At 35.3% G+C, this 14,070-nt stretch overlaps 2 protein-coding genes across 2 annotated transcripts; both read left to right on the forward strand.

The window, feature by feature from the left end:
- Window positions 1-1,662: 1,662 nt before the first annotated feature.
- Window positions 1,663-3,510, forward strand: CLUP02_11403 (uncharacterized protein; the record flags this gene model as incomplete). The annotated part of the gene is made up of 1 exon (XM_049290371.1): window positions 1,663-3,510. One exon carries the CDS (start codon window positions 1,663-1,665, stop codon window positions 3,508-3,510), a length of 1,848 nt encoding a protein of 615 aa, XP_049147516.1.
- Window positions 3,511-11,939: 8,429 nt separating this feature from the next.
- On the forward strand, window positions 11,940-14,027 carry CLUP02_11404 (uncharacterized protein; the record flags this gene model as incomplete). The annotated part of the gene is made up of 1 exon (XM_049290372.1): window positions 11,940-14,027. One exon carries the CDS (start codon window positions 11,940-11,942, stop codon window positions 14,025-14,027), a length of 2,088 nt encoding a protein of 695 aa, XP_049147517.1.
- Between the last annotated feature and the right edge of the window lie 43 nt (window positions 14,028-14,070).

The raw sequence follows: 14,070 nt of genomic DNA on the forward strand, positions 1-14,070 counted from the left end.
TCGTTAAAACAATTATACGCTCTATTAACCTATACCTAGTTTTATAATACGAATTCCTCCTTTATAATTATCGCTATTAGTATTTCGTATAGCTCTCGTAATTATAATTACGCTAGTAATACCCCTCGCCCATAGAGAAATTTATTAACTATTTTTATAATTCCTAGGCTTATGCTCGCGAACTATTTATCTAGTTAGTAGCTAAGGTCGTCTACGATCTCGTAAAATAGGGGTTACCCCTATAGCCCCTTTTTCTTATAGACCTTAGTTAAATAGATTAATACTACGTTAATTTACTCGTTATTAAGCTAATCCGCGATTTTATATATCTACGTCCCCTAATAGTCCGGGTTAATATTTACCTACTTATAAGGGATTAGGATTCTATTTAGGATCGGGTTTTATCCTCTTTTTCTTTACCCTAACTTACTAAGGGTCTTACTCTAGCTTATGCTTATATTAGTAGTTACTAGCGTGTTTAATCTTAATAAGGATATATCTAATCCGCGCGCGGGTCGTAATAAATCCGTGCTTTTACTACTTAACGAATTTATCGGGGTCTAAGAGATTCCTACTTCCTCTTACTATCTCGCTATTATTCTCGTTTTTACTATTTTTAGTAATTATTACTACCTTTTTAGATTACTAGCTATTATACTTACTAAGATCCTCCTTTTTATTTAATAAAAAAGGGTAGGTTTTAGTAGTTCTTTTTAATAATAATAGTAGCAGACGTTTATATTACCATAAGAAGATATAGTAATTAGTCTCGGGATCTTTACTAATTACTAATTTCCGCTATCCCGTATACTTCTAGCCTCCTAAGCCTCGTGCTCTCTATAATCTCTAAATAGCTTCCTTAGTTAATGTCTAATCGCGGGCCGGCTATAGAAAAGTCGTTTAGTAAAAAAGCTACTCGGGGTAATAGTAAAAGGCTAGTCGCTTAAGCAGTTCTATTAATTAACGTAGTTTAATATAGTAAACGTCGACCTCTTATAAGTAATAAAGGGCTATAATTACTTAATTCCGTACGGTATTCGAGAATCGCTTCCTTTTTTATTTATTTCCGTAAGGTTAATTAGTACGAATCTCCTATTTTATACGGTATTAAGAGGTCGTCTCTTCTACGTAGCGAGATACCTTACCGATTTATAATAGTAGAGTTTAATTATTAATTAGTATTAATATTCTTATTATAAAGTAGTTAGTTTAAACCGTAGTTAACGAAGAGATTAATTAAACTATATAAATATCTGCGTAGTAAGTATAAAAAGGAGGTTCTAACCGTAGGTTAGGCTAGCTACGATAATTATAAATAGGGCCCCTAATTAGCCCCTGCGCAGTCGGCTGTATGCCGCGGTCGAATTGGACTTCTAATCCGACAGATTCGTGCTAATCGGCGTGTTTCTTGTTTAGGCCTTCGCCCCGGCAAACACTTGTTTCAACGCTCTCACGTTTGTGATTGGGGCATGGCAGTCATACTCGGCGGTGTTCGAGAGTCTCGCGGAACTGCTTGAGAAATGTGCCGAATTTCTTGAGCGTCTACCATACTATGGTGGTATGGATGCGTCTCTGAGAAAGGTGGCTTGCTGTCAACTCAAACTTTTCATCGACGTCTGCGATCGCACTCTTCAGCTCAAGCCGAAAAGACGCAAGATCGAGATGTTTTTTCGCCAACTTTTCCTGGACGACGACTTCATCAAGGACCTCCTCGGTCAGATGGAGAACCTGACCGCCAGAGAGCATAGGCTCGTTTCTGCCCAGTCACTCAAGGCTGGCCAAGACGCTGCCAAAGCTTCCAAAGAGAGTGTCGTCAAACTTGACACTCTCATTGAGAGCAATGTGGCGCAGAAGCAAGACAAGTTGGATCAGCACTTCAAAAGCAAGGTCCAAGAAGTTTTCTTCGGCAAGAACGCAAAAGACTTCGACACATGGGATGCCGCGTTACGCAAGAATAAGAGCTTGCTTCTCAATGGCACCGGTGAATGGTTGGACGATGATACCCTATTCACCTCGTGGATGACTGGCAGTAACGAAGCAAGTCCGATCCTTGGGATCGAGGGTGGGGAAGGTTCTGGAAAGACACTCCTGGCAACTCATATCATCAGTCGACTACAGAAACACAGACTATCGAACAGTGCGAAGGCCAGGTCGGCGATTGCGTACTACTTTCTCGAGGAAGATTCAAAGGACAACTCCAAGGCCACATTCAAGAAGAAGCATGTCGCCGAAGTGGTGTCGAAAGGTGTCTTGTGGCAGTTGGCTCAGATGGAGCTTCCGTACCTCAAGTCCATTGCTGGACTCTGTGACAAGGTGAACACCGAAGATCCATCGGATATCTGGAATAAACTATTGCTGGAGAACGAAGACCGCCCAGGCATCGAGAGCACGTTCTTCATCGTCATAGACGGACTGGGCGATAATATCAATGGGCTCGCTGGTCTTTTACAGAGAATTTCGGCAGACGCATCTCGTCTACGCACGCGTGTAATCATTACGGGCAACCAACATAGCTTCGACGTGCTTGAGGAAGCGGGTGACATGAGAGTCACCAGAATGAAACTCGGTTTCCGGAACTCCATTGACATTGAGCTATACATCATAGCCAGGATGGACGCAATGGAAACTTTGAATGACGCCAGTCGAGCTGGCGTTGCCGAGACTAGAACGATGATTCTATCAAGGCTCACATTTGCGACCTCCGGCGACTACTATATTACGAACTCTGCACTAAGCACCATTGAGGGTGTTGACTCCTTGTCCGAGATTGAACAATGCCTGAACGAAGTTGGCAGCGCCAGACCCAAGCAGATTCTTGCTGACATCAAAAAGCTCAACATGACGCTCAAATCGGCCGAGATTGATGAAGTCAATGAAATCATCGTATGGGTGAAATGGGCAAGGAGATGGATGTCTCCTCTACAGCTGGAAGCTGCCATACGTTTGAACACAAATTTGGAGGCATCCGGTCAGATCTCACTTCGATCTTTGGAGTCTAAGATCCGGGAAAAGTATTCTCTGTTGTTCAAGATTGAAGATAACCGGGACATCTCTTTCAGTACGGAAGAGATAGGGGATATTGTACCTGTAAAAAGGTATCAGTCAAGTGGCACAGACTACGGCAGCGAAGAGCAGATTTCGCCGGCGGAGATCAAAATCGTCAAACATTACCTATCAACGGTCTGCCCATCAGATGTCTACGACAAATTTGGGTTCGAAGAGTTCTTTGCTCAAAAATTAGAACGCAAGACCAAGTACATCTGCCAGGACCCCGATAATGCTCATCTCATTCTCGCGATGAGGTGCCTGCACGGCATATTGGATGGGCAGACTAACATGACACCTGGGGCAGTCAAGTTCCGGACCTACGCAACAGATTGGCTGTTCGATCACTTGGAAGAGACTGACCTCTCCCGAGCTGACCGCAATCTCAAAGCGGAAGCCGGAGAACTTTTGGCCCGCCTGTTCACGGAGGAATCTGCCATCAAAACTCTCCTTATGTCGGATTAGAAGTCTAATTCGACCGCGGCATACAGCCGACTGCGCAGGGGCTAACTAGGGGCCCTATTTACGATTATCGTAGCTAGCCTAACTTATAGTTAGAACCTCTTTTTTATACTTACTATATAGATATTTATATAGTTTAATTAATCTTTTTGTTAACTACGGTTCGAACTAACTACCCTATAATAAGGATACTAATACTAATTAGTAATTAAATTTTATTATTATAGATTAGTAAGGTATTTCGCTACGTAAAAGAGACGACCTTTTAATACCGTATAAGATAGGAAATTCGTATTAATTAACCTTATAAAAGTAAACGAAAAAGGGGGCAATTCTCGAATACTATACGGAATTAAGTAATCGTAGCCCTTTATTACCTACGAGAGGTCGACGTTTATTAAGTTAAACTACGTTAATTAATAGAACTACTTAAGTAACTAGCCTTTTATTATTACCCTAAGTAGCTTTTTTATTAAACGACTTTTCTATAGCCGGCCCGTAATTAGAAATTAACTAGTTAAATTAGTAAAAAGAATTATTTACGTAACGACTACTTACTTAATTAATTAGCGCGACAAACGAGCTTAATAATACTATCGGATTAGAAATCTAATTTAACCGCGGTATATAGCCGACTGCGCAGGGGCTAATTAAGGGCCTTATTTACGATTATCGTAGCTAGCCTAACCTACGGTTAGAACCTCTTTTTTATACTTACTACGTAGATATTTATATATTTTAATTAATCTTTTCGTTAACTATAGTTCGAACTAATTACTTTATAATAGGGATACTAATACTAATTAATAATTAAATTTTACTATCGTAGATTAGTAAGGTATCTCGTTACGTAGAAAAGACGACCTCTTAATACTATACGAGATAGGAGATTTATACTAATTAACCTTATAGAAGTAGATAAAAAAGGGGGCGATTCTCGAATGCCGTATAGAATTAAGTAATCGTAGCCCTTTATTATTTATAAAAGGTCGACGTTTACTACGTTAAACTACGTTAATTAATAAAACCGCTTAAGCAACTAGCCTTTTATTATTACCCCGAGTAGCTTTTTTACTAAATAACTTTTCTATAACTAGCTTACGATTAGAAATTAACTAGTTAAATTAATAAAAGAAAATACTTACGCAACGACTACTTATTTAATTAATTAGTATAACGAACGAGCTTAATAATATAATATAAAAAAGCACCGTGCGATTAAAAAAAGGGATTTCTAAATATAAATATTCTTATTTAGTAGTAAAAGTAACCCTATAGGAGTTATTAAGCTAAGAGATTTATAATATATAGAAAAGTTTATTATTACGAGGATTTTATAAATACGATTTTAAATTTATAATTTAAATAACCTTTTTATAGCTCCCTTAACTACCCCCCGGGTATTATTTAAAAATATAATATAAGGGACGGTTTAATAAGAAAAGAGGGGATTTAGAAATTTTAATAATATCGAGTTAAGAGTATTACGGATTTTAGAGATTAACTTAAGAAAAAGGCGGCTACCCTAAAGTAGTTTTATAACCTCTTATTAAAGTTATTATTAGCTTAAAAAAAGACTAAAAAGACGAGGATCTAAGGGGAAAAGAAAAGAATCCTCTAGAGGGCTACTAAAGGGCTTTTTTTTATATTAGCTCTTAGCGCGAGATTATTAATTTTAAAAAATTAACTAAGTAATAAAAGGGATTATTAATAAGTAATAATTACTTAATTATAATTAAGCTATAAAAAAGACTACTTAAAAGATATAAAATAGGGTATTAAGAGGCTATAAAAAATAAGATTTTTAAGTATCTAACCCTACTATATATAAGTAATAAGTAAGCATTTTTTAATAAGTTTTTAAAATTTACGATTTTATAAAAAAAAAGGGCTTAACTTCGTTAACTATACTTAACGGCCTATATAGTTCTTAATAGCTTATATAGCTCTTTTACGAGCTACTTAGCGTCTATTTTCGACTATTTTTATAAAATGCTACTTTAAAAAAAGTAAGTTAAAGAAGGAAGCTATTTAGAGATTATAAAGAGCACGAGGCTTAAGAAGTTAAAATATATAGGATAATAAAAATTAATAACTAAGAAAGATCCTAAGACTAATTACTATATTTTCTTATAATAATATAAACGTTTATTATTATTATTATAAAAAGGAACTATTAAAACCTACCCTTTTATACTAAACGAAAAAGAGGATCTTAGTAAGTATAATAGTTAACGATTTAGAAAGGTAGTAGTAATCGTTAGAAATAGTAAAAATAAGAGTAGTAATAAAATAGTAAGAGGAAGTAGGAATCTCTTAGACCCCGATAAATTCGTTAAGTAGTAAAAGTACGGATTTATTATAACTAGCGCGCAAATTAAATATATCCTTATTAAGATTAAATATATTAATAACTACTAATACGGGTATAAGTTAGAGTATAACCCTTAGCGAGTTAGGGTAAGGAAAAAGAGGACAAAACCCGATCTTAAATAGAATCCTAATTTTTTATAAGTAAGTAAATATTAACTCGGATTATTAAGGGACGTAGATATACTAAATTACGAATTAACTTAATAGCGAGTAAATTAATACGGTATTAATCTATTTAACTAAGGTCTATAAAAAAAAGGGGCTATAAGGGTAACCCCTATTTTACGAGATTATAAACGACTTTAGCTACTAGCTAGATAAATAGTTCGCGAGCATAAGCTTAGGAATTACGAAAATAATTAATAAATTCTTTTATAAGCGAGGGGTATTACTAGTATAATTATAATTACGAGAGCTATATAAAATATTAATAATAATAATTATAGAGGAGGAATTCGTATTATAAAACTAAGTATAGGTCGATAGAGTATATAATTACTTTAACGAATTTAAAAAAAGGGTAAATAACTTAGATTTCCTTCTTATAATTACTAACGGAAATCTGTTATTATAAAAGGATATACCGGGGTAAAATATAGTACTAAAAGTACGATAATCGATAATTTTACTTATTTCGATTTATAACTTATTACCGTTACTAATGCGAAATTCGGCGCTAATTAGCTAATAAAAAAAGAAATAGACGACCCGAAGTTATTAATAGTACATAGCGACGTAGGGATCGTATATAAATACTAAAAATCTAGCGGTAAATATGAGGTAATTTATAGACTTTAAAAAGATTTTTTTAAAAAAGAAATTATACTCTGGGGGGAAGTATAAGGTCTTATAAGAAACCCTAACGATATTTTACGATTATTATAAAAAAGTTAAAATTAAGGAATATTAGTATTATTTAGTAATTAATATTGTATTTATAAGTAAAGCCTCTAATTATTATTACGAAATAGTACGTAATTTCGATTAAAACGACTTTTTTAGTATAATTAACGTAATCTAAAGCCGCTTCGAGACTTATAATAAGAACCTAAAGCTCCTATTTAAGCTACGAGCAATTCTTTTTATATTTATAACTAGGATAATAGAGAATAAATTGCGAGTAGAGATCCTTAAAGAGCTTATTAATTAAATTAATAAGCTAGCGAAAACCTAGCTAAATAAGGGGATAAACGAGCGGAAAGTTAGATATTTTTATACTGTAATTTAGCGTATACTAGAGGTAAAAATAACCCTATACTAAGTACCTAAAAACTACGAGACGCTTTATTTAAAGCTAAGATCTAGTTTTAATATTAAAACGAGAATACCGCGCTAAACCTATTTTTAAATATACGACGGCCCTTATTAGTAATATTAAGTTAATTAAACGTATAATAAGAAAGGAAAAGAGGCTAAATACGGTAATTACTAATAAAGAGGCCCAGATTCGTTAAATAGGTAGAGATTTAACTTACGGGTAGGGTAATAGAAAAAGTAATACTATATTTATAAAAAGGATAGATATTAATTAAGTAACTACTCTAAAAAAGAGCGTACTAAATTATATAAATAGTATAAAAAGTCGAGGGTAGTAGATAGTAAAACTAGCTCTCGTTAGTTTAACTAATTCCTTATTATATATAAAGGTAAATCTAAGGGTATAAAACTTAGTAATAGTAGTAAAAGTAGTAGTTTAAAATATTTACCCCCTATAAGAGATTCGGAAAATAAGGAAGATCTTACCCCCTATACTAACGAATTAGATTATAACGAAATTAATAATATTAATTACTCTTTTTTCGCCCCGTTAGTTTCTAGAGGATATACGAGGCTAAACGAATAGAGGGTAATAAAAGTTCTTAATAAGTAGGCTTTTATTTATAAATAATAAGGGAAGGTCCCTTAGATAATAAATATAGAGGTAGCTAAAAGGGCGAATTTAATAAGGCCGAAGCCTATTCTCTTAACGATTAAAGAGAAGACGCTATTTCTCTTCATATTTAAAAAGAAAGAATATAATACTAAGTAAATCTAGGGGTAGTTAGAGGGGTCCTTTTTATATTACTTAGATCCCTCGAATACTGAGCTCGTATAAGTATTTTATGCGAGCGAAAGGTATAGCCTAAATAATTTCTATAGGATTATCCTAAATACTAGGGTATTATAATAATTAATTAGAGGAAAAGGGTAATTCTAAGTATTATAAAAGACCGTATTAATAATACTTAATACGTTAATAATAGGTATTATAAGGATTAGTTTTAGCCTAAGTAAGGAAATCGTTACCCTAAGTATAGTAAAAATAAAGACGTATTTCGGAACGATAACTTTTTATATTTTACTTATTAATACCCTATTTCTCTTATATCTAAAAGATATAGATTAACTAGGTATTATATTCGATAATATAAGGAATAGAATCTTAAGTAATAAGTACTTCAAAATAATTAAACGACGATAGGGGTATGCGTTTATAAAGTTTACTAACAATACGAAGTTAATTAATTATTTAATAAAAAGTAAGCTTAGAAGATTATATTAGAGATTTAGGTACTTATTAGTTACGAGGCTATATAACTTTTTAAAGTAATTAAGTAATAATAATATTAAAATAGGGGCGCTAAAGTAGTTAACGAAAGTATGTTATTAATACTAGATAAATGCGCAGAGCCTACGTAGATTTAAGTTTAAATTGCGTAATAAGCTTAATTTTAATTAAGAAATCGTTATTAATATTTTATATTTAAATAGTTAGCTAGTATTATATATAATCGATATAGCTATATCTTTTTAAATAAAGCAATTCCTCTAGGATTTATAAGTAAAAATAGTATAAGTAGCCCTATAAAAAAGCCAGATCGATATATATTAAGGACTACTAGACGGTATTAAAACCGACGCTAGTATTAGCCTTAAGTTAGTAAAATTTAAGGATAATATAACGGCCTACGGTATATAACTAAAAGTCGTACTTATTAAAGCGTACTATAATATTAGAAAAGTAAAAAGGGCACACTAGTAGTTAAAAAGGGCGTTAAGAATTATTAAAAAAGAAAATCCGGATTTTGTTAATAACGAATGCTTCTAAATAGTACTTAAATACTATAACGATACTATAGGGCCTAACGGACTTATATTAACGCTATTAGTATTTAGAGCATATTTAAGAACGACCTTAGCCTTATTACTATTACTAAGTATAAGCTAACGAGCCCGAGTAATTAAAAAAGTAATATAAGTACTATGCGAGGTAAGTATAAAAAAGTAAGTTAATAAAGTAATTATTGCGCGCAGTAGGCCCGATATAGGGGGTAATTTAGATATATTACTAAATTTAGATATATAAGTATAGCGCGAAATTACTTAATAATAGGCTAGGCTATATAAGTTAATTTTTATTAACGAGCGCTTTTATATAGTTACGAGAGATTATAACTAGTTACTTAAAGTATTAATTATAGTAGTTAGACCGTATTATATAGATCTTAATAAGGTAATTTTTAACTTATAAAAAGAAGAAAAGCTAGGGGAAATTATATAACTTATAGAAGAGGTATAGGAAATTATCTTTAATAAAATTGTTATAGTAGTACTAATAGACGACGAAGAAGAGGAAATTGCTAAAAGGGTACTAATATTATTAATAAAACGTCGTAAAAGACCATAACGGTAAGCCCTAACGTAGTAACTTATTACTAATAACGAGGTAATTAATACCTTTTATATAGTAAAAGAGAAAGCCGATTTCGAGCTAGTAGTTAAACTACGTAAAAAAGGCGTGATTATAATTATTAAAAAGCCGTATAAGGGATTAAATCTTATCGAAGTAAATACTCTTCGTAATCGAGGGGTCTATTGATTTATCTCATATAACCTAAAAAAATATATAAACCTTTATATATTTAAATTACGAATAGTTCGTAAGATTAAAAAGAAAAGAATACCCTAGCCGTACGAGAAGTCTAAATACGTAATTTAGGGGTATAGTAATATTAAAAAGGTAACGCTACTTATATAATTACTTACTATATAGCGCTATAGCTAACGATTAATAATAATATTAATAGTATTATTATAGAAAAAGGGATATAAGATTTAGAGCCGTAATATTACCTAGGCCTATACCTAATCGGCTATAGGGCTTATAAGGAAAATTCTAGCCTATTTACTAAAGGAAATAGCTAGTAAGTACTTAGAAAGTACGATTATTAAAGTGCTTAAGCTACTATATAAGCTCGTAAAATCGGGCACTTATTAGTAGGCTACTTATTACGATTTTTATATTAATTAACTATTAATAGTTACTTTTACGTACGACCCGTGCTTATTAATTATAGAGTACGAAGGCGACTAATTTAAGATCGTTAGAATATAAACTAACGATATATTAAGCCTATTTAATATTAATTTTATAAAAAAGGAGGATAAAAAGCTTTAAAAAGCGGGCTTCGTAGCAAAGCTAAAAGAGGTCTTTATAATAAATATACCCTTAGTATTTAATAATAAGATTTTTATAATTAAAAAGGAAACTATTGTTTTTTAATAAAAGGGGTAAGGCGAGAAGATTAACTTCGTTAATTCGAACGTAACTAATATTAAAAAGTAATATAAAACTAAGCTCGCGCGAGGGGTATATATTATAAGTATTTATTAGCCCGAGGTAACTTTTAATTATATTAGGGTAGTATAGGCTATAGATTTAACTAAATAAAACGTCGAAGTACTTAATAAGCGGCTTAAGTAATAAAAAACGAATCTCGATTAAAGTCTCGTTTATTACCTAATCGATCTTATAATTAATAAGCTTTACGTCTTTATTAATAGGTTATTTACGAATAATAACGACCTTACTTCGTAATTAGGGTATATTATTATCCTAGTTAATAAGAGTATAAGTAAGAGCGAATTTACTATATATAGTAATATAATCTATTACTCATTAATTAAAAATAAGTAAGTAATAAGAAGTATATTAATATTAGAGGTCTATAGTATAGTTAATAGCATTAACCTCTTTTATATAATTTTAATAACGTTAAAAAAGATTGCTAATCGAATTAGCTTTTTACTTATTTTAATAGTTATTTATACCGATTCTTACTCGCTATACGAATACCTCGTTAAATTAAAAACGACGAAAGAAAAGAGGCTTATAATTAATATTATAGCCCTTAGGTAATTATATAAAAGGCGCGAGATACTTAAGATCTATTAGATTAATAATAAAAATAACCTCGTAAACGCTTTTATAAAAGTAGTACTAAATTAGGGATTAAAGTAATTTATAAGTAATAAAAAAGTTATTATATAAATAGAGGGATAAGTTATATAAAAAGAGTAAAAAAAAGGGGGAAAAGGAGACGACTTAGTAAACGGGCCTAAGGTCGAATTATACTTTTAACTATAGTAATTAAATCGATAAAAAAAAGAAAAAGTTAGTATTAGATTAGAAATTTAATTTAACTACGGTATATAGCCGACTATACAGGGGCTAATTAGGGGCCCTATTTATAATTATTATAACTAGCCTAACCTACGGTTAGAACCTCCTTTTTATACCTACTACGCAGATATTTATATAGTTTAATTAATCTCTTCGTTAACTACGGTTCGAATTAACTACCCTATAATAGGGATACCAATACTTTATAAGAGACTATGGCCCTAATAGGGATGCGTTATGCGTAATAGGCGATGTCTTAATGCCTGGGAACTGGAGAACTTGGGTTTTCTCAAATAGGGGCGCATATCTCATGAGCAAGTGGTCCGACGACTCAATGGTTATGTCGAAGCTTCGCGACCGAGAGGATGCACCAAGCACGCTGGGCAATTTCGATGGCATTGGTGGGACGAGCTGGTACGAAGCGGCAGCAAGAGTGATTGTTAAGGAGTTGCTCGAGGTAACTCATTATCAAAACACCATGGCGGATGCGTTCAGTCTGCTTTTTGGGCTCGTTAAACGGGTAAGAACTCGCAACCTTATGAGGGATCTCGAGCCAGAAGTCATCAGGAAAGAAGAAGGCTAACGTTCGCAGTTGAAGCAACGCGAAAAGGACCCTATGGCTGCCACACAGTCCGGGATTGACGACGATGAAATCTTCCGACCTACTATGACCGAATTTGACACGGTAGAGACATGGGCGAAGGAAGAACTTGGCATTGAAGAGAATGATGCACACTGGGAGGCGCAAATGGCGAGGTTACTTGTCGGATTGGAAGTCCAATTCGACCGCGGCATACAGCCGACTGCGCAGGGGCCAATTGGGGGCCCTATTTACGATTATCGTAGCCAGCCCAACCTACGGTTGGAACCTCCTTTTTACACCTACTACGCAGATATTCATATAGTTCAATTGATCTCTTCGTCAACTACGGTTCGAACCAACTACCCTGTAATAGGGATACCAACATTACTATACTACATCGTGATGCCGAAATATGAGTGCGAGAAGAGAGCCCGGAGAGCGGTCAAACTTAATCCTGATGATTGGTTCGCTGCTTACAACCTGACCCGCTCATTCGACGAGGATCGTGACGCCGAGGCGATCTCGGTTCTCGAAAGCATCGTTGAGAAAGTTTCGAATCGTCCTCCCGGCACACTCAACCAGTACGATCGGGAGTCATTTGCGGGTGTACTAGAAACCTTGGGCGATCGTTATTGGAACATGCCCGACAATTCCGGTACGGAAAAGGCATTTCATAGTTACCTGCAGGCCTTGGACCAAACTCAAGACCCTGCAGCCGGGAGCTACCGCCAATTCATCGCGAACAAGCTTGGGCAACGCAGGGAATGGAAACTCATTATCGAGTTCTGCGAGAAGCTCCATTCATTCACATTTGGTGGCATGAATCTGGCCAGCAAAATCCTTGGCGACGGAACCGCGTACAACACTGGGGAGTTCTGGTACGCGATGTGGAACGCTTGCTATCGTACCGAGCGCTGGGATTTGCTCGCGGAGATGTGGAGAGGCACCAACAAAAAGTCCAGTGACCAAGAAAGAGACCCGTACTGGAATAACTACACAAATATGTGGTACGCTATCGGTTTGTTCCGTCGGCCTGGTCACGAGGACGAAGGTGTGATGATGTTGGAGGGTATCTTCAAGGAGAACTGTGTCATTGAGCGAGTACCAGTACCGTTCATGCAATTTGATGTCGCTTCTACTCTTCTAGTCGCCTACAACAACAAAGCTTTCGCTGAAAATACCTCCGCCGATACAAGAAAAATCTACGCCAATAAGACAGAGGGTTTGCTCAAAGGCTTAGATGAAGGTTTTCCAATGCCTGATCTCTGCCTACTCCAGCTAGCCCGATTCTTTCACCTAGACGGAAAGCAAGACCGCGCCAGAGACCTTGTTGCCAATTTCACGGCTCAAAGACTCGAGATGCTCTCCGACGAAGATGTCAGCAATGACTACGATTCGTTCCGCGATCTGGCTCTCTTGTTCATCGCGTTCATCGATGAAGCTCACATAATCGCATGCTGGGAGATGATGGCTGTGTCAAGATTTGCTGAACAAGCAGACTATGAACGCAAGATGGAGGAATGGCGCAAGCAAGAGGAGCGACAGATCCGTCTAGAGGATGCAGCCGCTGCAAAGAGAAAAGCCATCGAACTGCCGACGACCGATCGGATGACCGAGTGTCCGAAGAGAGAGAGCCCAAAGGACAGCACAGAAGAGACGGCAGTGGAAGGAGAAGAGAAAGAGCCCGGAGAAGCGACAACAAAGGAGCTGTCAGAGGAAATGGACGAGGCCGAAATCAAGCCCTGGCTCGATATGCCGGAGATGCTCGATAATTCGATCTTCATCTGCTCTGAGCAATGTGGGTTCAAGACCAATATCCCCACTGGGATTTGGCTCTGTACAACTTGTATCGTTGGCCCTAGCCTCTGCAATTCATGCTACGCAGATATTGAGACCAATGGAGTCAGGGACATAACATGCGGGAAGGATCACAAGTTTTTCCAACTGCCTCCGTCCAGTAGAGACTCGATCGAAGAGATTCCGGTTGGTTATATCAGAGTTGGCGGCGAGCTTGTCGCCTTTGAGGCGTGGAAAGCAACAGTGCATGCCAAATACGGACCGAATGTAGAGAAGATAGCCGTGGCGGACGAGAGATATGATGAGCAGAAGGAAGAGGAATAGAATAGCAGAGCGAGAAGGAGGAGAGAGTATAGGATGGGTAGGA

This window comes from Colletotrichum lupini, chromosome 5 (assembly GCF_023278565.1).
Source record: "Colletotrichum lupini chromosome 5, complete sequence".
Taxonomy (NCBI): Eukaryota; Fungi; Ascomycota; class Sordariomycetes; order Glomerellales; family Glomerellaceae; genus Colletotrichum; species Colletotrichum lupini.